Source organism: Pagrus pagrus, assembly GCF_965226575.1.
Source record: "Pagrus pagrus genome assembly, chromosome: 16".
Taxonomy (NCBI): domain Eukaryota; kingdom Metazoa; phylum Chordata; class Actinopteri; order Spariformes; family Sparidae; genus Pagrus; species Pagrus pagrus.
Window position 1 is genome coordinate 28,963,887 of NC_140200.1, and position 24,589 is coordinate 28,988,475.

Here is a 24,589-nt window from a genome sequence, read left to right on the forward strand (position 1 = left end):
ATATACACTATAGAGTTAGCTCTTGAAAAACAAAAAAGCAGTAAAATTAGGAAAATATTCCTGAAAATAAGCAAAAGTATCTGCTAATAGAAAAGAAAATTGCCAATTGCTCTTGTCAAGATTTATTTAAACAAGTAAAAATATCTCAAAGAACCCACAGTCAAGTACCTATTACTTGAAACGAGACTTGTTTCAGGACAATCACAAGTGAAATACACTAAATATAAGCAAATAATTCTTGATTCAAGTATTTTTTCATTCTTAATCTTAGCATAATCTCAGAAAAAACATCTTAAAATAAAATACCACATGTCCACATCTAAATTTGAACCCACAATCTTCAGACTAGTAGATATGTTCACTAATCACTGTTCTACCATCCTATAATGCATCATATGGTGGCTTTCATAATAATAATGTCCATCAAAGGGCCTAACACTTACAAATGTTACAAATGTTACAAATCAAAAGATCTTATCAATTATGAGATGGATGGCCATGAAACTTTGTACAGATATTTATGTCCCTCAGAGGAGGACACTCATTGACTTCTACGATCCCCAGACTATTGCTTAGCACCACCAGCAGGTTAAAGTTCTCAGTTATTCAGTGAAATATCTCAATATTTACTGATTGAACATGTGGTTCACATTCATGTTCCCCTCAGGATAAATTGTATTAACTTTGGTGAGCCGAGTATTTTTTAATCTATAGTGCCATTTCAGGTCAAAACTTCGATCCATCCAATACATCGGTTTTTGACCTTTAAAGCTAATGACATTCCCATCAGTGTTCATCTTATATTCAGTACTGATAGTACATGTCAGCATGCTAAAACACTGAATTTAATAATTATACCTATCAAACACCAGCAATGTCACTGTGAGCATGTTAGCCTCATTGATCCACTAGCATGGCTTTACAATGGACACATTTGACCAATAATAATAATCATCATCACTTGCATTTTTATGTGCCCAGTACATCTTTTTTATTGCTATGGATGTCTGATGGCTGACATTATGCACCCTGTGGCTCTTTGCTGCATGTCATCCCCACTTATTCTCTCCTTCCATTTTCTTTCACTCTTTCTTGTCCTATCACAATAAAGCAGTCAAATGGCCCAAAACATTTAAAAAGATATTACACATCCCTCAAGCTTTATGATTTTTATTTTACTTTTATTAACACATGTTGGCATACACATAAACATTGCTGTCTGGCAGAGTGACCTAGAAGTTTGAGCATACTGTACAACTCATGCCTATGCACTGAACCGCAAGATCACCAGATTGAATCCTGACTTTTGGTAAGGCAGTGTGAGGGAATTTCTACAATTCCAGTAATTGCATTTCTGCATTCACACTGCATTTTTAGCAGGAAATGCATTTTCTAGTAACAACTGATGAAGTGTAGAAAGAAGCATATATTTATCTTTCTTTGTTCAGTTTGGCTCAAGTGTCACAGACAGATCTTAATGCATTTTGACCTCTTCTTTTCAGGATAAATATTTCCTTTTAGAGTTAAAGAATGGCTTCCTGCGCCTAATGTACAACTTTGGCTTCAGCAGTGGGCCTCAACTTTTGGAGAACAACTTACCAAAGCTGCAAATAAATGATGCACGATACCATGAGGTAGATTATTTGTTCTGATTTAGCTTGTCAGACAATTTCAACTTGCACTTGTAAATGAGTTACGTGTTGCTGTAACTGTTAGTGTTGGGCTGTTTGTACAGGTGTCAGTGATCTACCATCAGTCAAAGAAGGTTATCCTACTGGTGGACAAGAGCCATGTTAAATCTATGGAGAATCCGAAAACCACTCTACCTTTCTCAGATATCTACATAGGTGGGGCTCCCTCAAGCATTCTTAAATCCAGGTGAGTTTATCTCTCTATAAAAAGATGTATTACACTCAAGACAATAGTAATCTGTTTTCAGGAACATATTTCCAACGTGTAGACCAAAACACTTAAAGGTGAATTGGGCCTCACCCTTTGGATACCTTAAGTGGCAGCTACAGTAAGAGCACATATGAGGATGAGTTCAGGAGTCTCAAAGCCTGAGAAAAGAAGATGCTCTGTACTCTGGTGGTACGGCAACAGATACCTTTGTATCTTTTGCCAGAAGGCAGCAGGGTGAACACATTGTGGCTGGGGAGGGTGTTGTCAAGTCTGGCTCCTTAGCAGCTACAGTCTCCACTTGTTAGATGATAATGTTGTAATTCTGCTGTTTTATGCTGAACAGGGTGTTTACAGTGGGTATAGTGGGTCTTTTCACTGGAAACAGCAATAAATGCAGCTTAGTGTTCTTTATATTATGCAAATAATGAATTAAATATGCTTGTGTAAATGTTATCACTGACAAATCCACAAAGAATTATTACCAAACTCTGCAGCTCTGCAGAACTATTTAGACTCTTTACAAGATCATTGTATTTGTTTTACAACCCTCATATTCTGTGCTCATCAATTCTGTTTCCAGCAGCAGCAGCAGAAAGTTGTTTTCACCCAAAAGGAAAAAAATAAAGCTCTAATAAATAATTTTGCACAACATGCACAGCACCAAACAGCAGACACACAGATGTTGATGGAAACCAAATTGGAGCTGAAAGGGGAGCTATAATTGTCAGGTGGCCAGAAACATGACTCCAAATGATGTTATTTGTCTCTGCTGGATATGTTTGCTAACATGTGTTGTGAAGTTCTTTTGACCCCAAGTGGCCCAAAAAGTATTATTGCAGCCTTTAGAAAGAAATGTTGGAATTCACTTTAAAGGACACGTTTACCCAAATGCTGGGTTCACCCACATGCTGATAGAAAGTCATCGTCATCATCAACAACAACCATTGTTTATTCAGGGAAAAAAATGTTTTACAACAATTCTCTGAATTCACATTCATATGGGCTAGACAAGCACATTTGGTAGTAACCATGGACCAACCAACAGAGTTGATCAACCAAAGTCAGGTGATGTTTCGTTGTCCACAACACAACATTTCTTAAGCTTCACAGCAAAACAGTGTTGTAGCATTGTCCTAAACAACTGAGGTAGATGGGGACTTGTTTTAAAAAGTAAAAAACTGAAAAAGAAAACATAAAATGGCTCCATACAGCTAGTACGGCATTATCCAAGGCTCTAGAAGCCCAGAGATATTGATCTGAAAAGACATTATTTACACCCTTGCGGAGCTCATGCACCCAATTCAGATGTTTGTGCTAACACTTTTAGCTTAGCAGCTATAGTAACATCTTATCAAATCAATTTGGGATCTTCGGGTTTCAAGAGAGGAGGATTATGCCAAACGAGCTGTAAGGACCCATTTTATTTTGCTTTGTGGACTATCCAACAATCTATTGGCATGGGGTTGTGTAGATAATAACTGAATTTTGATTTTTGGGTGAATTTTCCTTTAAAGTTTCAACTCATTACTTCATGTTTGTCAAGAGATTTCCTCGTAGTTCCTTTACTCGACAGTAATAATTTGAGGCAACTATGTGACTCCTAGAGTTTTAGATAAGCCCCACTGACACCACAAGAAGGATATATTTTACATACGAATTTAGAATTTCACTATAAGATATTGACAGTATGTGTATCACCACAGGCCTGAGCTGTCTGCTGTCACAGGCCTGAAAGGTTGTGTGAAAGGTTTCCAGTTCCAGAAAAAAGACTTCAACTTGCTGGAGGAGCCTGGCACCATTGGCATCAGCAGCGGCTGCCCTGAGGAGTCCTTTGTAAGTGCTCCTTCCACCACCACAGACTGTAGCTGCATATGTCCTCCGGCATCAGTGCCAAATACGAATGAAATGCAGATTGCACATAGGGGGTTCTATGTGACACCAAAGTGGCACACAGAGAACACACAGAGACCAGAGGGTCCAGCAGCTGAGACCACCTTGTCCCTCAGTGAAAACAAGTGTCACTATTTATTAGCAATGTGCCAGGTCCTGGTGCCCCTGGTTCATCAAAGGAATGGGAGATGACACTCGGATTGGTTTAATTTGTTACATTTAAAACACACCCATGACTACTGAAGAGTCTACATACAAGCCCTTGCCACCCTGTGCTGTACTTTACGACCTGATTATCTGCTATTTAAAGCAACACTAGGTAGTTTGGACTCATTACTGCCCCCGGCTGGTTGAGAAGCGCAATTATCTCATACCAGTGTCGTAAATATTGTTGCTGTATGAGCATCCCTGGGGAAAATGAATACACATGAATTTGTTGACGGAGCCGGCGAATTACAAAGCCTTGTTTGGAAACATCAACAAGCTAGATTCAGAGATAGCAGTTGGTAGTTTGTTAGCATTTAGGCTGCACAGCACATTAGCATGCTAGAATTATTCTCATACCGAGTTGGTTATAGTGACTGCACCAAGTTACTTCCAAAACACAACGCTTGGGCGTGAATGTGTTTAGTAACGTCTGAAAATGTAACTATATTTTCGGGAGTTACTAAATACAATCGCAAGTTGTGACGTTGTGTTCGGCGTAATAACTACAACCAACTCGGTATGACAACATTAAGTAGCATGCTAACGTTACCTCCCGATCACACTGTTCAACAATTACGTTGATTATCTGCATGAACTAAGGAATCTGCAACTTTTCAAGACAAGACGTTCATAGTGTTTTAGTAAGTTAGTCATCGTTTACAGTCACTACATGAAAACGTGCAACCTGACGTTGTGTTTGGTGCAATAACTACAACCAACTCGGTAGATAACAGTAGCTAAGTAGCATGCTAACATTACCGATAACAACAATAGCCTAACGTTACCTCCCGACCACACTGTTCAACAATTACGTTGATTATCTGCATGAACTAAGGAATCTGCAACTTTTCAAGACAAGACGGTCATAGTGTTTTAGTAAGTTAGTCATTGTTAACAGTCACTACATGAAAACGTGCAAGCTATCGAAACGGACAGCATTAGCTTATCTCCTGGCTTTATTACGGTTATAAACTGTGGACAAATAGAGCCCCTATGAACACCATATAACAACGAATCAACTCAAAGTAAAAGCCGGTAAGGTAATAAATATGTATATATGTAATATATGACTTACAAATCCAGTAGCATCTAGGCTAGGTCGCCATCAGTTCTTTCAGCTTGCACCACCGAGTGTAAGCTGGTCTAATATTTATCCGCGTCCGGCTCATGTTATATCACTTTCTCTTTTTCTTCAGACAATAACTTCTTGGCTTTTTTAGCTGGCTCGGCCATGGCGTTGGTTTACAAAAAATCCAAGTAGCTGCTGGCTAAATCCACCGACGAATAAACGTGTCATAAAGCAGGTCGCACTAGATGACTTCTTTACGTCAGGTATGTGCCGACCCGATCTGGGAAGTTACACAGTGCGGTTTCTGCCAGCGCGACCCCTCTCAGGCTGCAGAGGCGTCACCGTTCATCCTATTAACCATTGTTCTACCACTTAATTGAGTTTAGAAACATTATTTTAAGGTCGAAAAATTACCTAGTGTTGCTTTAACTAGCAGAAGGGAGTTGGACACATCCCAAATGCACTTGCACCATGTGCTTTAGACCAGACCATTTAAATAGGGCCCACAGACTCACAACCATCTGCACACAAACTTTCACTCTCATCTGAGAGAAACTTATTGGCTGTTCTCAGCTTCCACATGAGTCAATTGATATTCCCATTGGGGCTCACTGAACTGTAAGCTGATTGGAGAATTAAAGGCAATAGGTGATGAAAGCTTGGTATGTTTTTATTGTTACAGATGTCCCGAGAAGCCTATTTCACTGGAGAGAGCTACCTGGGTTCAACAGCGAAGATTTCACCCTTCGACAACTTTGAGGGAGGACTCAACTTTAGATCACTGCAGCCCAGCGGGCTGCTTTTCTATCACAGTGAAGGGGTATGCATTAATCTATGTCTGGATGCAAATTCTAGTGCAATTGAATACATTGTGATCTCGTTGATCTGCTCTGTACATGCGACATCTATTGCACGTCTGTCCGTCCTGGGAGAGGGATCCCTCCTCTGTGGCTCTTCCTGAGGTTTCTTCCGCATTTTTTTTTCCCTGTTAAAAGGGCTTTTTTTTGGGGCAAGTTTTTCCTCACTCGAATCGAGGGTCGAAGGACAGAGGGTGTCGTCTCTGTACGGATTGTAAAGCCCTCTGAGGCAAACTGTGATTTGTGAATTTGGGCTATACAAATAAAATTTGATTTGATTTGATTTGATTTGAAATGGCAAACAGTTGCATTTCACAAAGTGGTATAATGCTGAATTTCAAATAGTTAGGTTGGAAGATTGGTTTTTGGTGCAGTTTTAATTTCCTAAAGAATTTGGGGTTAAAACGAGAATTTTCACAATAATCATAAGTCAAGACAAGAATTGACCATTGATATGATTAAAAAAATAGATGAATGACTTTCCTGTGCTGCTAAGTAATAACTATAATCTAATTTTCTACTCTTCAGTCTGATGAATTCAGCATTTCCCTCGAGAACGGAGCAGTGGTGCTGAACTCCAGAGGCACACGAGTTAAATCTCTCAAGAAGCAATACAATGATGGAAGGACACACTTCTTAGTGGCCTCAGTGAACAATCAGAAGTAAGTTTTCACCTTCACAGGTGCAGGGTCTTTCTAACACCTTTTGTGCACACCTGTGTTGGGTTTTGATTTCAGCGAAATCTTCATCGTGTTTCCTCTCAACTGCAACACATTAATTAGACGTCACTTCACTTTAGACATAAAGAGAGAGCAGAATTACTATTAAATAGAATAGTTATTATAGTTATCCCAGTAATTACATTTTAAGATTGTTTAAAGGATAAGTACCGTTTTTTACAACCTGGACCTTATTTCTGGCAAAACATATGGTCATTTACTCACCCAGATAACTTTGGTGTCATTCGGCGTCGTTTGGACGAAATTAGATCCAGTGTAGCGGCGATATATCCATATAATGGGAGAGACGGGGCAGCGACACACAGCCTCTATATAACGCATTATCTGCCACGAAACTAGTTCATTTCATCAATATTTTGTTATGAAATGCTAGCGCTATTAGCCTCTGAGTCCGGGCTCGTCTATTGTCAACATCCGGGGTCTGTAGGCTGATCTACTACCTCTGACCTGGAAGATGTCGTCTCTGAGCTGCGCGCGCACCCGCGACAGCGCGGCTTGTTTACCTGTAGCTGCTACTGCTAGTTTGACCCCGGATGTTGATAACGGACGAGCCCGGACTCAGAGGCTAATAGCGCTAGCATTTCATAACAAAATATTGATGAAATGAACTAGTTTCGTGGCAGATAATGCGTTATATAGAGGCTGTGTGTCGCTGCCCCGTCTCTCCCATTATATGGATATATCGCCGCTACACTGGATCTAATTTCGTCCGAACGACGCCGAATGACACCAAAGTTATCTGGGTGAGTAAATGACCATATGTTTTGCCAGAAATAAGGTCCAGGTTGTAAAAAACGGTACTTATCCTTTAATTGCTCAACACATATGTATATAAGAAGATTAGGGCCGCAGTAAAAAAATAAATTGAGCTCGGACTATTTGTTTCAGAATTCTGACACTTGTTTTTTTGAGTTTAATGTTAAAATATTGATGTTTTTTTCTCTGAAAGAAAAATCCTAATTCTGACTTTAAATTCAGAATTCAGGGGAAAAAAAGGTCAGAAGTCTGAGTAATTCCAGAAAAACTCCTATGTACAACTGAGGTCTAGGTTGGGTTGGTCAAAATTGGCTGACAAATTACATGTGATTATTCCTTTTTACAAAAAACAACCCCACACAGGTTTGAACCATCCAAATATCCATTTTTTGTTCACAAGAGAGCAAACTGATACAGGAGAGACATGTCTGATAGTGATAGTGATAGTGATAGTGATACACTAGGTAGGAAGTTAGAAAAGAAGGTGACTAAGTACTGCTGACTAAGGAAAAGTAAATGTTAGAAGTACTGACTGTTTCAACTTTTCACCTTAGGTATTCACTGTTAGTCGACGACAAAGACAAGCAGGAAAAGAAACGTCCATCATCAGCTACGAGATCCTCATCAGGCTCTGCAGTAAAGACCTTCTACTATGGAGGGTCTCCAAGCAGCAGCTTCAAGAACTTCACAGGCTGCATCAGCTATGCCTACATCAACAGGTAAATAACCACTGAAGAGTCACTACAGCCTAGAATAAGAGTGGTTGAAACTACTTTGCTCTACAGGTTACACCAGGCCAAATTGACCCCTTCATATCTCTTCAGACTGCAAGTGAGTTTACTCTGAGAGCTCTCTGCCCCACCTCCCTCAATGCGAGGAAGAGACTCACAAATAAAGCTGTGAGCGACTAGTAAAGGACAAAGAGTTTGTTTCTATGGTTACGTGTTGGTGTGTTAAAAGCGTAAAGCCAGCTCTCTGCCAGTCACTCCTACCTGTATTCCTGTAGACAGGACCGGGACATTGAACCAGAGGACTTCCAGCGGTACACAGAGAAGGTCCAGACCTCCTTACAGGACTGTCCAGTCCAGCGCCCCCCTGCTGCTCTGCTGTCAAGGCACAGGGAACACACTTCGAGAGCCAAATCACATAAGGTAAAATGAAAAGAATGTCTTCAGTATACCCAGATGAACACTGTTTTTATGGGGATCTATCTTTTTTTTCTTTTGGTTGCAATGATCTTAGCCATCCTGACATCCAATAAACGTTCTTATAGGTGAGCAGGGAGAAGTCCAGCCTCCCTCTGGGCCTGATGGAACTGAAGAGTGATGACCAAAAACCATCAGAGGGGAACACTGAACCCTGCTACCTCTCTACAAGTCCTAGAGCAACTCGCCAAGCATTCCACTATGGTGGCATTGCCAACAGCAGGCAGCACTACACTGCCCTCCCAGACTCCCTTTCTGAGAGGTATGTCAACTCTTTCCAAGTAACCTCAAGGTCAAGTCTTTTTAAAAGCTAACTCTGCACATGTACTTTCAAGGTTTCTTTCTGTCTGCAAACATGACAAAATGCACCTACCACCTCCCAGGTCTCACTTCTCCTTGTCCCTGAAGACACACTCATCCTTTGGCCTCATCTTTTATGTATCTGATGTCCAAGAGGACAACTTCATGGCTCTCTTCCTGGCCCACGGGAAGCTTGTATACACCTTCAACGAAGCAGAGCAAAGAGTAAAAATCAAGAGCAAGGAGAAATACAATGACGGTGCATGGCACAATGTAAGTTCTCTCAATCTGTATGTATGCATGAGTGGATGCATGTTTAGTTATGTGTCAACAATTTCTCTTCTCCCCTAAGGTTATTTTTATCCGTGATGGGAGCATGGGGCGGTTAATAATTGATGGGCTCACAGTGCTGGAAGACAATGCTCAGGGAAGCAACGCCTCCTGGCATGTCAGCAGACCCATTTTTGTTGGAGGGGTTCCTCCAGGAAGAGCCCTGAAGAATGTTCAGGTATTGTTTCAAGTTCAAGAGATTTAACATGAAAAACTATGGAGCCAGAACGGTGACTTTAAAATTTGGCATCCAAAAAAAAAACTGGCATGGAAAACAAAACCAGAACTGAAAAAGGAAACATTGGCATTGAAACATTTGTATTGAAAACAGTTGTATTGGCATTGAAACAAGTATTGGCACTGAAAAAGATAACTAATTAAAAAAATTAAAATCTGAAAATCTTATTATTTTATTTTATTGGGATTTTTTGTATTTTTCAATGACAATCTTCAGATTTTTTCTTCATGTCACTTTTTTTTCAGTGACAGATTTTTTTACAATGTAAGTTTTTTTTCAGTGTCACTGATTTTTCAGTTTCAACTTTCTGTCACTGTTTTGGCGTCGAGAGGGAGGGGTCTGAGGGGAGGGGCAAGTAGAGCGTGGTTTGCATATAATTTGCATATCAGCATCCTGAAGAAGTAGCAACCTGCCATCAGCCCGAAGCCTCTGGCATGGTGGCATTACTAAAATGTCCTGTTCACCGGGAACTTTCAAACCGCAATGAAGTCTGTTTTTTTCTCTGCTATTTACATGTTTATTCACATGCAACCCGGCCTGTTTGGTTAGCTTTTAATGGCCGTTATGCTGTTTTTGTAGAGGTCCGCTGGAACATGTAAGTTTCTAACATTAGCCGTGTTGGCTAACTTAACCTGTGGTTAATGCAGGATCAAAAATAAACACCCGCCAAGCGCCGAACACGGCTAAAAGTCGGTTTTGGCAGAAGAATAAATTAACGTCATGTGTCACTGGCCTGGCGGTAAATAGTAGCGGCTAACAGTAACATAGCCTGGGACGTTAACATTGACATGATGAACAGCAGGGCTTCAGCTGTGTACGTTAAGCTACTGACATCCCCAGCACACGCACACACACACACACACACACACACACACCATACAGCCTCTCATCTTTGAGCCGCTAGCTCAGCTTCAACGCAGGTAGTACACAATAACTCTTACAAGGGCCGCTTCTGGTGACGATAAAAATGTTCCAGCGGACTCTGTTTCCAGCGCAGTCATGGAGAGTCTGAGCAGCTAACTTACTGAGCTGTGACTACCAGCTCTGCTTTTCTCAGTTTACCTGCCACTGGCAGATGAGCCAGAAAGTTAAATGTGGACCCTGGGTAAATGGTAGCTAATGTTACAGTAGTAGCCAACTCGAAGTTCCCCCGATTCCCTGGTAGGACCTCTGCGGGACCATGATTGGTCCGTGGCAGCTCCGTGATGGGCTCCCGCTTGGCCCGTGGGGATAATTTAATCCCCCGCGATGACGTAGTGAATGCAGCCACGACTGTTAACGCCCCTCTGCAGCCTGTGTGAAAATCAGCTGCAGCGCCTCATTTGTCCACGGGAGGAGCAGTGATTTTGACCCGAATTAATCTGTCAATCACTTTTCCTCCTTTCTTTTTTCCCTCAGATAAATTGCCTCCAAAACAGGCGATATCAGTAGCTTCAAAGATAAATAAACACAGAGCACAAATAAAAATGTATATCACTCACAGTTTACTTGTCTACAGATTTTGCATTCTAGTAAATGTTTGCCTTGTGGTGGTTTTAATGTTAACACTGAAGCATACGGTGCGCAAATAAACCCTAACGAATAAATAAACAACATGCCGACGTGTCCGTGAATATACACGCATGAGACTGTATGTGTAAAATGAAAGTGTGGTCCTAAGTGACCGTGTAACGCCCGCCAACGTAATAATGTCCGCAAATGTAATAAACCACAAACGTAATAAAAATCTGCAGCATTTAATGTAATAAACCCACTAATGTAATACATTTTCCACAAGCGTAATAGCCGCTGCCTACTACAAATGTAACACGCACTTTCCCACAAATGTAATAACTATTACGTGTGCGGGGATTTATTATGTTTGTGGGGAAGTGAAAATCTTTATTACAATAACTTCCCACAAATGTAATAATACCATGAATAATGGTTGTTGTGGTTGTTGTTTGTTTGTTTGCCTATACGCCTGCTAATACTACTGACCGTGGTTGCAAAATCCAGCTGCGGACTCTCCGCGCCGCTATCACACAACGGATCCCCCCCCCCCCCCGCTGGCAATAAAAATCTGAAGAAATCTGGATATAGCCTATTGCTCATTTGTAAACACAACACTTATCAGTCTATGGGCAAGAATCTAAAGGTTTATTGATTCAGTAATAATAATAATAATAATAACTTTGAACATTATCACAATTAAGTTATCAATTTGTGATGTAAATAAATAACAAAATTCAATCATTAAAGACACCTTCAAGGTGTTTCAAGGTGTAGCCTATATAAAATACTTTTCTTTGAATAACAATGTGACTGATATAGTTTTTCACACACAAAAAGTTACATTATCTTGCTAAAATCCTTTTCTTTGGTTCAGCACCGCGGACAGCAGTGAGAGAGAGAGAGATGATCCTCAACACTAAAACGGCCAAGATGGTCATTTTGACCGTTTTCAAATGTATAATTTGATAATAATAATCTATAATTAGTTTATAAAATTTGTATTATATAATTGTATGTTGTTTTATTGTTCTATTGCCTAAACTCCTTTCTTGGCTCTTTTTTTGTTTTTGTTTTAGATCAGCTCGTTTCCAGCTTTTTAGATTATTATTTTTTTTATATATATATATATTATTAGGCCTAAGTGTTAAAATAAAACGTTTCATAATCAAATAAGATACTTTTAATTGTTAATTTTCTTGTTCTGAGTTTTATCTATTAAAATCTTGTGTTGATATATGTAATAATTACGGTTTATATGTGCGATGACATGAATATTGATAAATGTATAATTAAACTTGGGGGGATTGACAATATAGGCTAGTGTTATAACTAGTGAATTATAGTGAAAAATCACTACATTTAATCCAGAGGAAGTACAGCGTTAAAGATAAAAATGTTTAAAGCAGGACCTTCTAAAGAAATTCATGCTCATTTTCTAATCAATTCAAAGTCAAAGCAGTAGTGGGGGATGCTTGGAGATGGTGATGCTCTGGAGCAGGTGTGACTGTTCAGTAGTTTAGGGTGTGTTGGGGCTGCATGCATACCTTCCAGGATGATAATCAGAGAGTACAATAGGTTAGCCAGACAATTGTGTGACTAGTGAAATGTGTGAATGTGTAAACACTTTATATTGGAGTAAATTTCCCTAACCCCACCACTTCTCCTACAGGTTATCTACAACCTGATAATATATAAACATTCAATTTTTTTTCCATTTCGGAATGCCACCAGCAAGGACAGATCCTTGTGTGCTGGACAGGGGCGTCACTAGACCTAATACTGTACTGGGGCACACCTGGGGCACAAAGAATTCATGTGAGCGTGCAAAGCGCGCAAGCAAAAACATTTTTAGCACTTATTTATCATAAAAAAAAACATAAATAGTGCTTTAAACTATGAAATCATATCAGATTATGTTGTATGGATCTTTGATTAACCACCTGAAATTAACTAATGCATTTGGCCTACCTGTGCACTTTACTCTAGACTTCTAAACTGCTACTGGTAAAAGCAAAAAGGAAGAGCAATGAATCTTTTTGAAATATTTATTGCAGTAATCATCTGCAAATTGAAGTAATCATCTGCAAATTGAACATTTACAAAAGTAAAACAAAAAATAAAGCACCCCTACATCTCTGGGTTCTTTTATATTATTTCCATTTCCATTTATGGCAATGTGGCAACAAAACCAGATGCTTTAGCTTTAGCCATTTTTCTAGTGACAAAACAAGAATATTTTAGCCAAAGGCAAACCGACTAACAAGACAAGTCCATATTACTGTGCTATTTTATGTGAAATAAATTTGAATGTTTTAAAAATTTGGGTCACGACTTGATGATTAAGGAAAAATGTTTTTCTTCCTGAAGATAGACCATTTGAGAACCACTGTAGTATCCCTAGGCCATATCTGTCAACTAACACAAGCTTACTCAAATTCATCATTGATGCAGAGGTCCTGACCAGAACCAGCTGACCATAACCAACATTATGCCACAGTTAGAACTGTTTCATAAACTCACTGGAAATTCCCCTTGGGTCTGACTGACAGCTCGTCACCACTTTGGTTTTCCCATCCTTATCTAACAAAAGTCACTATCTGTACAGCAAATTAATACGGTTGTTTTGATACAAGGAATCGGTTAGCTAACTTAGCATTAACACAGATTTATGTTGCCTAGCTAGCTAGGACTTACCTCTCTCATTCCTCCTTGCTGCTTTATCCCTGCTGCGAGTGAATGACTTTCTGATATCCATCTACAGGAGTAATACTGTTTTAGTCAAATCGAAATCAAAATAATATATTTACCAAGTTGTTGTCGGCTAGCGTTACGTACCTCATGCAGCGCCTCTCTCTCTCTCTCTCTCTCAGCGGCTTCGAGTTGACGCCGAAGTCGCTACACGTGAATAAGTTACCATTTTAAGTAGCCATGTGCGCATTGTGTATGTGGCGTGAATAGAGTAGCAATGAATTATATTAAGTAGCTATGTGCGCATTCCGTAGCCTATGCTATGTAGACTTAAAACTCTGAAGTGAATTTTTTTACTGGTGAAATCTTTACTGGGGCACTGCAGATCAATACTGGGGCACGTGCCCCAGTGGAATCTGTCTGGCGACGCCGCTGGTGCTGGATGTGATTGTTATCATCCAAAATGGATAGAGTGATGTGGACATGATATTAGACACTGATGCAAGCCATTCAGAGTCAGGTGACAATACCTGTGGACAAGTGGACAAAGTACTGTAAACCAACAAGCCACTTATTGCCCAGACAGGGTGGACATTGAGTCCAACCAAAAAACACGCCATTCTCCATGACTGGTATCACTAGTAGTAATATACATATTGGTCCCAATAATATTCTCTCCGGTCCAGCTCTCACAGAAGACGTAATTTCCCTCCTTACACAATTGGAATACTTCTGGAAGTTTGTGTCTGAACATATGATTTAAGCTCTGACAACAAACACAAATGATGTTCAAATTTGAGCAGCCAGCTGCATTGCAGGATTGCATGATTTGTGTGACAATGGGTGACCAATAGGTGGCCCATTAGCGCAAACAAAAGGTTGAGCAATGATAATGCTAATTCCCTGGTCGAAGGCATGTACTGAATACCTGCAACTGCAAACATCTTCCAAAAGGCTTTTCATCACTCCCTTAGTTTTTCCTCTTTAAATGTAGATTCACAGTAAATAAATTGTGATTAAAAAAATTGACAGTAGGTATTATTAGCTACAACAATTTATTTCCAGATAAAACAGTGGCCAGCGCATCTCCAGCAGCTAGGTCTGTTATATTTTCACTTCTTAAATCAAACATGTACTCGTGGTTCTATGAATTATGTGAATTTACACTCACCGCCAGAGGCCACGCTTTAAATGCCGCCTCTGTCGATATGTACTGTATTCTGTGAGAGAAGCGCCATCCCCTGGTCATGTCCTGTATTTCATTGAATGGGTGGAGTTCCAGTAAAAACTAGTCACGCCCAGGAAAAGGAGGGGGTCACTCCAGCCGCTGGGACTTTTCTGGAGCTCTGCTGGGACTGATGGGAGCAGCATGGCAGCAGGCTGGGAGGGGAACTTCTATGTGGCTACCACTGTTAGTCTCCAGACCTGTGATGTTTTGCCGTTGTGTTTTTCACGAAGACCCTGGCCGAGTTAAAGTTAACTTTGAACGGCTGTTGTGCTGGTTTGGCAGCGGTCCACTGAAACAAATGCTAAGTTAATAGGTGTTGGCTAGCTAATCTGTGGTTAATGATAGTTAGCCGTTCAAAGTAGGGCCCGACCGATATGGATTTTTTGGGGCCGATGCCGATACCGATTATTAGGGGGGAAAAAATCCGATAACCTATTAATCGGCCTATTTTTATTTTTTTTTATAAAGTTTTAAAATTTTATTAATTTAAGCAATATATCTACATATTTACTTTTTTTTTTTTAACAAATGGCTGCTTTTGAGCATTTCAGACACTTCTACAAAGAATTAAAGGCAGAAAAATAATTTCAAATCCTTTTTATTGCTGAGTCAAGCAGCATATTAACATGACAACCATCCAACATTAGGCCTACAACAAGGCACCATTAGCTACTGCTCTTCACGCCGACAGGAAGACCGACTGATCATCTCAGTAATATACCGGATTTATCATGAATCAAACTCGGACCAGAAAAGTGTTTTCAACTACTTGACCACTCTCCTCCGTGCGTCCCTGTCGCTGCCTGCTCCAGATCAGTCACTCTGCTGTGCTGTGAGGTGGTTAGTGGATAGTGGATGGAGTTTGTCATGAGGTCGGTGCGCCCTCTACAGGATAAATAGCCTAATGTCGGGGGATCTTTTCAAATGGGGGAACATTTTCAAAGTAAAACCAAGTCTTATTCCCTGCATTTTATTTCTGAAAATATCGGCGACAATCGGCGAGTTTTGGCCGATTACCGATTAGTCTCAAACGGGTTATAATCGGCCGATTTAATCAGCTCGCCGATAAATCAGTCGGGCCCTAGTTCAAAGTCAACTTTAACTCGGCCAGGGTCTTTGTGAAAAACACAACGGCAAAACATCACAGGGCTGGAGACTTAACATTAGCTACCATTTACCCACGGCCCACATTTAACTTTCTGGCTCATCTGCCAGTGGCAGGTAAACTGAGAAAAGCAGAGCTGGTAGTCACAGCTCAGTAAGTTAGCTGCTCAGACTCTCCATGACCGCGCTGGAAACAGAGTCCGCTGGAACATTTTTATCGTCACCAGAAGCAAATTCGCGGCCCTTGTAAGAGTTATTGTGTAGCCTACTACCTGCGTTGAAGCTGAGCTAGCGGCTCAAAAATGAGAGGCTGTATGGTGTGTGTGTGCTGGGGATGTCAGTAGCTTAACGCCGTTAAAAGCTAACCAAACAGGCCAGGTTGCATGTGAATAAACATGTAAATAGCAGAGAAAAAAACAGACTTACTTGCAGTTCCCGGTGAACAGGACATTTAAGTAATGCCACCATGCCAGAGGCTTCCAGTGGATGGCAGGTTGCTACTTCTTCAAGATGCCGATATGCAAACCACGCTCTACCTGCCCCTCCCCTCAGACCCCTCCCTCTCGACGCCAAAACAGTGACAGAAAGTTGAAACTGAAAATCAGTGACACTGAAAAAAAACTGACATTGTAAAAAAATCTGTCACTGAAAAAAAAGTGACATGAAGAAAAAATCTGAAGATTGTCATTGAAAAATACAAAAAATCCCAATAAAATAAAATAATAAGATTTTCAGATTTTAATTATTTTAATTAATTTCCTTTTTCAGTGCCAGTACTTGTTTCAATGCCAATACAACTGTTTTCAATACAAATGTTTCAATGCCAATGTTTCCTTTTTTCAGTACTGGTTTTGTTTTCAATGCCAATTTTTTTTTTGGATGCCAAATTTTAAAATCACCGTTCTGGCTCCATAAAAAACAAACACAGCAGGGGTAAAATTAAATGCATGAATATTCAATAAAGGTCTGTAGCTCTGAAATAAAATCAGTAAACTCTTACAAAACTCTTTAATTTATAAACTTTTGGAATATTCCAGAACATATACGGTCATACCAGCAGACGTCTAGTTCCACTCAGTTCTGACTGCTCTTCCCACAGACTACAATGTAGCAATCCTAAAATGCAACAGAAGGGCATTCTCTGATTTCTTTAAAACGGTATATACTGTTTTCACATTACATTTATTTGACCCATTGTTAAAGTTCCAATGAAGTCAAAATCGATGTATCACATATATTTCATCTATAAACCAGTGTCAGGCCCAACAATGACAAAAACGTTGTTTTGTGGGTTTTTTGCACTTTTATATAATTTTTTATGCTTTAAGTTTTTGTGGTGCTGTTATGTATGAAAAGAAGGATGCTATCAGAGTGAAGTTTGTCTGGGGGCCAGACCTCAAAGATTACAGTGCAGAAACACAACTTTATAATTTATTTAGTTCAACTTTTTGTTTGTAAAAGAGACCTGAAACTAAGACCTGAAACCTAAAACTGAGTTTAAACATCTGATGTTTGTGTCTCTATAGAGTAACTCTGCATACAGTTTAACCGGCTGTTTGAAGAACCTTCAGCTTGATGGGCAGTGGCTGTCCTCCATGGCAGGGACTTTTGGGGTCACTCCATGCTACGAAGGACTCTCTGAAGCGGGAACATACTTCTCAGAGGAAGGAGGATATGTTATGCTGGGTACAATTCTACTAGTTTTTTAATGAAAAAGAAAAGAGACAGGCTTGTTGTACACCAGCTTCTTACTAAAACTAAGAAATTGTACAATTGTATAAAAGAAAAGTATTGATTTTGTGCAGTCTCAAATGTGACACCATGTGCATCTGTTATATTACATGGCTCATGAGATTCTCCCTTGGAAATCTCACAAGCCCCTCTGGCCTTTTACCATTGTGTGTGCATGAAGAGGGTTTGATTGGGGGAAGTTGAGAGGGAACATGATGCCCTCAGTGCAGCTGTGGTGAAACAGTGTCTCTGGAGGGTGAAGGCCCCAAGGAACTTGGGCACTGAGCTGTAGCTGTTGCACACACGGCAGAGAAACATGGCTGATTAATGTGACAAAAAGGTGAAGTCCAGAGAGGATCAGGTACCCTGAACTCACCTCATCTCGTTCTTTCTCCTTCTCTCCTTCAGATGAAACTTTTGACCTCGGGCTAAGGTTTGAGCTGGTGATGGAGGTGCGCCCCCGTGTGTCATCTGGAGTGCTACTGCATGTGCAGACAGCAGAGGGCTATTTCACTATGTACATTCATCAAGGGGAGGTAAGCCATTGGTACTCTCATCCAGAGAGATATACACATCCAGGTCAAGTTATGTTAATCAAACATGCATCTTCTGTTCAGAAAGTACGGAAACAGTATTGGTGTGTGTTTTCAGGTGGTGGTTTTTGTGAACGATGGCTCTCACGAGTTCTTCACAAAGGTGTCACCAAGACCTGGTGTGTGTGCTGGCAACTGGCACAGAATCACTGGTGAGCTTTTCTGAATTAAAACTGCGAAAATAAATAATGAAAAAGAATAACACTGAAAAGTTGAAAAAAGTCAACAATGGCTGGGATTTGTTGTATAGATATGATGTTTTTGTTGGTAACTTAACACAGCGTTTTTAAATGTGTTCAATACCTGATTCCAAATCAGAACAGGTCACAGTGTTGAATGGATCTGTGTATGCACAATTGGCAGAATAAATGTTGGCAATGGTGGTCTCTGCAAACCATTGATTTGTTAAAACTTTACATTTTCTTATAATGCATTTCTTTAGGTTCATAAACATGTAATGTGAACGTGATATGACATGTTTTGTAGGAATTTCAATATGATATGTAGCTTATGACGCGTACAAATGTGAACGTATCAGTGGTTTGCAAAATTGTTAATTGCCAACATTTTATTTTGGCATCTGGGCTGTAATAATTATACCAAATATAGACCTTTCATAGATCCTGGTCTAAAGCTTTGCAGCAGCATATTCTGCAAGGAGTATGAAAAGTTATCATTGCACAGCTTCACTGTTGTTGTTTATTAAAGTTTATTTTACAGCTCATAACTTTTTAAGAACTTTTTAAGGTAAGTGTCCCCCATCAGCTATCTAGGACCACTTAATCTCACATGTATGTATCTTTGTACTGGAATAAGGACATACAATTTATAAAGACTCATAACAGAAAGTCAGAGTGCTTGTTTTCATTTTCAAAACAGTTGTTTCCTTTTCCAGTTTGATTAGAGATTCTGTAGAGCTTTTTGTCTAATCTGATGCATTCTGTCCTGCTTGATCTCAGTGATCCGGGATGCCAATGTGGTCCAGCTGGATGTGGACTCTGAGGTCAACCATGTGGTGGGACCTCTAAACCCCAACTCCACATATACCAGGAAGCCAATATTCATTGGTGGAACTCCAGGTCAGCCAGGAGCACATTCCTGTTGTTCTCCTGTTTTTCTAACTCTACACATTTGTAATCATGTGATGTACTCTTCTCTCTCTCAGATCTTTTCCTCCCAGAGAGCATCACCACCAGAAAGGCCTATGTGGGCTGTATGAGAAACCTGACCATCAATAACATCCAAGTGAGCTTTAGCAAAGCTGTTCTGGTCAGTGGAGCAGTCAGCGTTGGAACCTGTCCAGCAGCATAACACTTAACTATCCCCAATCCAGCACTGACCAAACACATTAAAAACCCTTTCTGTAAGACATAACCATTAAGAGAATTATTGTCACCGCTCTTTTCACTCTGTGTCAATGATTGTAATTATTTTATCTTTTACTGTAATTTGTCATTTCTTGTTCATTGTTTTACGTGAAAATGTCTCACACCAAAAATATGACCAAATCCCTAAGAAATAAAGAGAATATAAACAGATTTCAGGTTCAGATCCATCCTGAGGGACCTACAGTTTATCCAAGATTTAGACTTCAATTATTTCTTTTAACAGAAGGTCTTTACTTTAATTCTTTATAACCTCAATGGCACATTTTTTGTACAAGCTCATGTTCAAAACTTTCCTTTTTCGTACTGTTTTATTTCTGATGAATAAAAAATATTTAACATCCAATGTAAGCTTGGCATTTTTCTTGTTTATCTTCATATAATATTAATAATAATAATAATAATAATAATAATATTTTAGTAAATGAGAAGGGAAGCGTGTTGTTTTTTGGTAATCTGAAGAAATGTCACTACATGCTTCCTGAAGCACTTCCCACAGGTTGGATTGGCTTGATAGGCACTTCTTACTTCTTACCGTACCCACTGAGCAGCCAACATCTGTGGACGTCAAAAACAGGTTGATATCATGTCCGTCGGGCCAGGCCATGATCTGGACGTCCATTGACAGCCAGAATTAGTCGATAAATGACGTTGAGAAAAGACGTCCAGTCAGGCCATAATCTAGACATCCACTGACATCCAGAATTAGTTGAGAATATATGTTCACACTGGCTATGATCTGGATGTCCACAGACAGACAGAATTAGTCGACAAACGACATATAAACGTCTATGCAACGTCCAGAAAATATGTATAAAAAACTTTCATTCTGGCTCCCCACCTCTTTCAGACGTCTTGGATGTCCATAAATGACCTCTAAAAGACGTGATCTAGACCACTTTTTGCTCACTGGGTTTGGTCATGCAGGCCCTTGATTGTTAGGCCCATGTGGTGAGGTCGCAACATCCCCCTTTGGTCCAAAGAGTGAGTATAATATCTAAAGGATATTGAATAAATATGTGTATTATAGAACACTACCCCATATAAAACAAATAAATAGCCTATGTAGTATTATTATTACTCCCCTTTATTGGCAATGATGTGGGTAATTTATTTCAGATGCCTTTTTGTACATAGCCCCCTCTGAAACGCCCACTTCCATGTGCTGGGCAGAGTTAGGAAGTATTAGGGGGTGGAGCATCAGGAGGTTGCATGCAATGCATCCTGGTACATGTAGGCAGGCTGTGCAAGCAGGAAAACTCTAATAACCCAACTTTCTATTTCAAGATACCACACACTGAGGATTTTATTGCCTCAATCAACTACATTTACCGTCAACACTGATTGTTATATCCACATAAATACAAACACATACATGGCGAATTCCTCTAAGTTTTTTGCAGTGCCCGGTTTGTTAACTAGATGAAGTGAAGTGACCAATAAATGACAGTAGAGAGCAGGGTGGGTGCAACACTGAAAGTCTTCCCCCGCCGCTGTAGGAAACAGCCAGTTGGACGCATTCAGAACAAACGCGGAAGGTTTGAATTTAACTACTGTACAGTGAATGTAAAGTGGACAATGGCAGAGGAATGAGCTGGCCCTAGTGATATAAGGAATAGTGAGGATGACATGTTTTGGGAGGAGGTGAGGAGAAAACAAGTGAGACTAAGATCAGAGTCTAGCAGTAGCAATGAATCTGTAGACACAGTTAAAAGGAGTAAATCTGAAATGAGATCTAGAACCAAGGAACCAGATAAAGAAGTTTGGAAAGTAATCATAGTTTTTATTCAACAAGGAGGGCCAGATCTACACCCCATTCATGTTACCAAAGCTATTGCTAAAGAAATAGGTAAAATCAATCATGCTCGCTTTATGGGAAATGGTAGGCTACTGATTTTTGCAGCGTCTGAAGCTCAGCGAGATAAGATCTTAAAGAGAACTACATTAAATGGGTCTAAAATAACCTCACACATTCCAGGAATAGCGGCAAAGAAAAGAGGAGTCTGGGATCCCAGTTTCAGTATCCATTGAAGAGGTCAAGAGCAATCTGAAAGGAAGAGAGATAGTTGCAATAGATAGATGCAAAACGCCTGACTAAAGGTAAAGAAAAAACAGAGAGTTTGTCAGTTCTACTTTCTTTCAAGAACGAAATACCTGCCAAAGTACAAATGGGTTTTATGAGCTACCCAGTGCGAGAATTCATTCCCCCTATAATACGATGTTTTAAATGTCAACGTTTTAGTCATGTAGCAGCACAATGTAAAGGTAAACTTAGATGTGCAAAGTGTGGAGGGGAACATGAGTATGGGAAATGTGGGGAGAATGTTCAGCTAAAATGCTGTAACTGTGGAGGTCAACATAGTGCTGCCTATGGGGGATGTGAGAGACAGAAGGAGGCGAAAGAAGTTCAGAAATACAAACTGACTCATCAGGTTTCATATGCAAATGCACAAAAGGAGATAAATAAAGCTAAGAAAGACGATAATGTTAACAGATTTGTATCTCCAACAGAGCAAAACGTTTGGACTCCAAGACAGAATAGTGGGAACCATACTGATGAACAGATAAAAGTAGGCCTGCCTAGATCTAATCCAGTGACAGAATGTTGTGAATGCAGAACAAGAATCTCAAAAGAGACTCTGCTGATGAAGAAAACAGATTTCATAGCATTCATATGTTCTATAGTTAATGTCACAATGCAGCACTCTAGGAAGAGTGACAGAATTAAATCAGTTGTGGAAGCTGCAAATGGATTTTTGGGCACCACAACTAAAGCTGATGAAATTCATGAAATGTTAAATTACAAAAATGGAGATTCACAAGCTGGTTAAATATCTAATGGTGCTAATCATTCTTCAGTGGAATGCAAGAAGTCTGATAGCAAATGGACAAGAGTTTAAAAGGTATGTACATGAATTAAATAGTAAACCAGATGTCATATGTATACAGGAAACATGGTTAAAACCACATTTAGACTTTGTCTTAAAAGGTTATACCAGCATTAGGCAGGACAGGGATAAAGACAGAGGAGGAGGGTGTATGACCTTTATTAGAGAAGGAGTGTCATACAGACAGTTGAGTACAGCTAAAGAACATGAATGTACTAATATTTTTAATGGAGATAATGGTAAATACACAATTGTTAATTACTATAATCCATGTAAAACTCTAACAAATGAGTTACTGAGGAACATTATTAAAAGATCTCATAGAGAAGTATGGTGTGGGGATTTTAATGCACACAATAGCTTATGGGGAAGTAAACATACAGATTTAAATGGGGAGGCTGTTGAGGAAATGATAAATGATAGAATGCTAGTAAGTTTAAATAATGGTAGTGGAACACGGATAAATATATACAAGAATGAAACCTCATGTATTGACCTTACCTTAGTTGATAGAAAAATAGCAAGTATATGTGAATGGGAGGTTGAACAGAACACAAGTATTGGTAGTGATCATTTTCCTATCTTTTGTAAAATTGAAGTTGAACTGAAGACTGAAGAAAGTTACATTCATCATAAATGGCATTTTATGAAAGCAGACTGGGAGAAATATTTAACAAATTGCAATGAAGAAATTAAGAATATTCCAAAAGTAGAACAAACTATTGATCAGATGAATGACAATTTAAGCATCCTTATTCTTACTGCAGCTAGTCAGGCCATCCCTATAAGTAAAAGTCAGAAGATAAGAGTCAATGTTCCATGGTGGAATGATAAATGTAAAGAAGTCATTAAAGACCGAAATGAAGCTTTGAAAACACTGCGTAAAACTTTAACTACAGATAACCTTATAGAATACCAAAGAAAGAAGGCTCTAGCAAGGAAAGTAATTAAAGAGGTTAAAAGGGAATCTTGGAGGCAGTTTTGTTCCACAATAGGAAGGGAAACTACCTTAGATAAGATATGGATGATGGTCAAAAAGATGTTAGGTAGATACAAGCCTGCAAGTATTCCTGTGCTAACTGATGATAATAATCTTAAAGCTATATCAGATAAGGAAAAGGCTAATATGTTAGGAAAATGTTTTGCCGATATACATAAAGGAGATCATTTGGACGATTGCTTTAAAAGAAGGAAAGAGGTTATTTTAAAGGCGAATAAAGGTATACTAAATGCTAAATCTTAAACAGGGTCTATACTTGATGATAGCTTTAATATGTCAGAGTTAAAAATGGCAGTAGATAATAGAGGTTACTCCTCACCAGGATGTGATAAGTTGTGTTATGCTATGTTCAGGAAACTGCCTGAGGAAGTACTAGAAAAGATTCTTGAGCAATTTAATGAAATCTGGAAAGAAGGAAAGTTACCTAAGATATGGAAAAAGGCAACAATTCTTCCATTTCCTAAGCCAGGGAAAGATCCTTGTAATCCAGGTAATTACAGACCCATAGCTTTAACTTCACACCTAGGAAAGCTCATGGAAAAGCTGGTAGTGGGCCGTTTGAATTATTTTTTAGAAATAATTCTAAAAAATGCCTGCTTAAAAATTATCAAACAGGATTTAGAAGGAGTAAATCAACAACTTATGCTCTTGTTAAACTGTGTAATGAAGTTGAAAAGTCTCATAGTCATGAAGGAGGTGATGGCAGCCGTTTTCTTCGACATAGAAAAAGCTTATGACACCATGTGGAGAGAGGGCCTATTAATTAAATTGGAAAAAATTGGAATAAGTGGGAGGATGTTTAATTTCATTTTAGATTTCTTGTCTCGTCGTACTTTGAGGGTCAGAGAAGGCAATGATCTATCAGAAGAATATGTGGTGGAAAGTGGAATACCCCAGGGGAGCGTTATCAGCCCTATCTTATTTAATATTATGATTAATGATTTATTTGAGAAAGGAGGCGAAGATCTGTTGTATGCAGATGAT

The 24,589-nt window shown here is 39.4% G+C and overlaps 1 protein-coding gene across 1 annotated transcript in view; it reads left to right on the forward strand.

Moving 5' to 3' along the window:
* Positions 1 to 20,063, forward strand: part of lama4 (laminin, alpha 4) — a 71,237-nt gene extending 51,174 nt beyond the window's left edge. The window contains exons 26-40 of the mRNA XM_084377116.1: positions 1,503 to 1,634; positions 1,736 to 1,878; positions 3,606 to 3,735; positions 5,751 to 5,888; positions 6,454 to 6,587; positions 7,976 to 8,140; positions 8,428 to 8,572; positions 8,695 to 8,888; positions 9,010 to 9,199; positions 9,279 to 9,434; positions 17,535 to 17,694; positions 18,148 to 18,275; positions 18,391 to 18,484; positions 19,292 to 19,411; positions 19,498 to 20,063. Coding sequence (XP_084233242.1) covers positions 1,503 to 1,634; positions 1,736 to 1,878; positions 3,606 to 3,735; positions 5,751 to 5,888; positions 6,454 to 6,587; positions 7,976 to 8,140; positions 8,428 to 8,572; positions 8,695 to 8,888; positions 9,010 to 9,199; positions 9,279 to 9,434; positions 17,535 to 17,694; positions 18,148 to 18,275; positions 18,391 to 18,484; positions 19,292 to 19,411; positions 19,498 to 19,643 — 2,175 coding nt within the window. The 3' untranslated portion in view covers positions 19,644 to 20,063. The remainder of the gene's footprint in view (positions 1 to 1,502; positions 1,635 to 1,735; positions 1,879 to 3,605; positions 3,736 to 5,750; positions 5,889 to 6,453; positions 6,588 to 7,975; positions 8,141 to 8,427; positions 8,573 to 8,694; positions 8,889 to 9,009; positions 9,200 to 9,278; positions 9,435 to 17,534; positions 17,695 to 18,147; positions 18,276 to 18,390; positions 18,485 to 19,291; positions 19,412 to 19,497) is intronic.
* Positions 20,064 to 24,589: the final 4,526 nt, after the last annotated feature.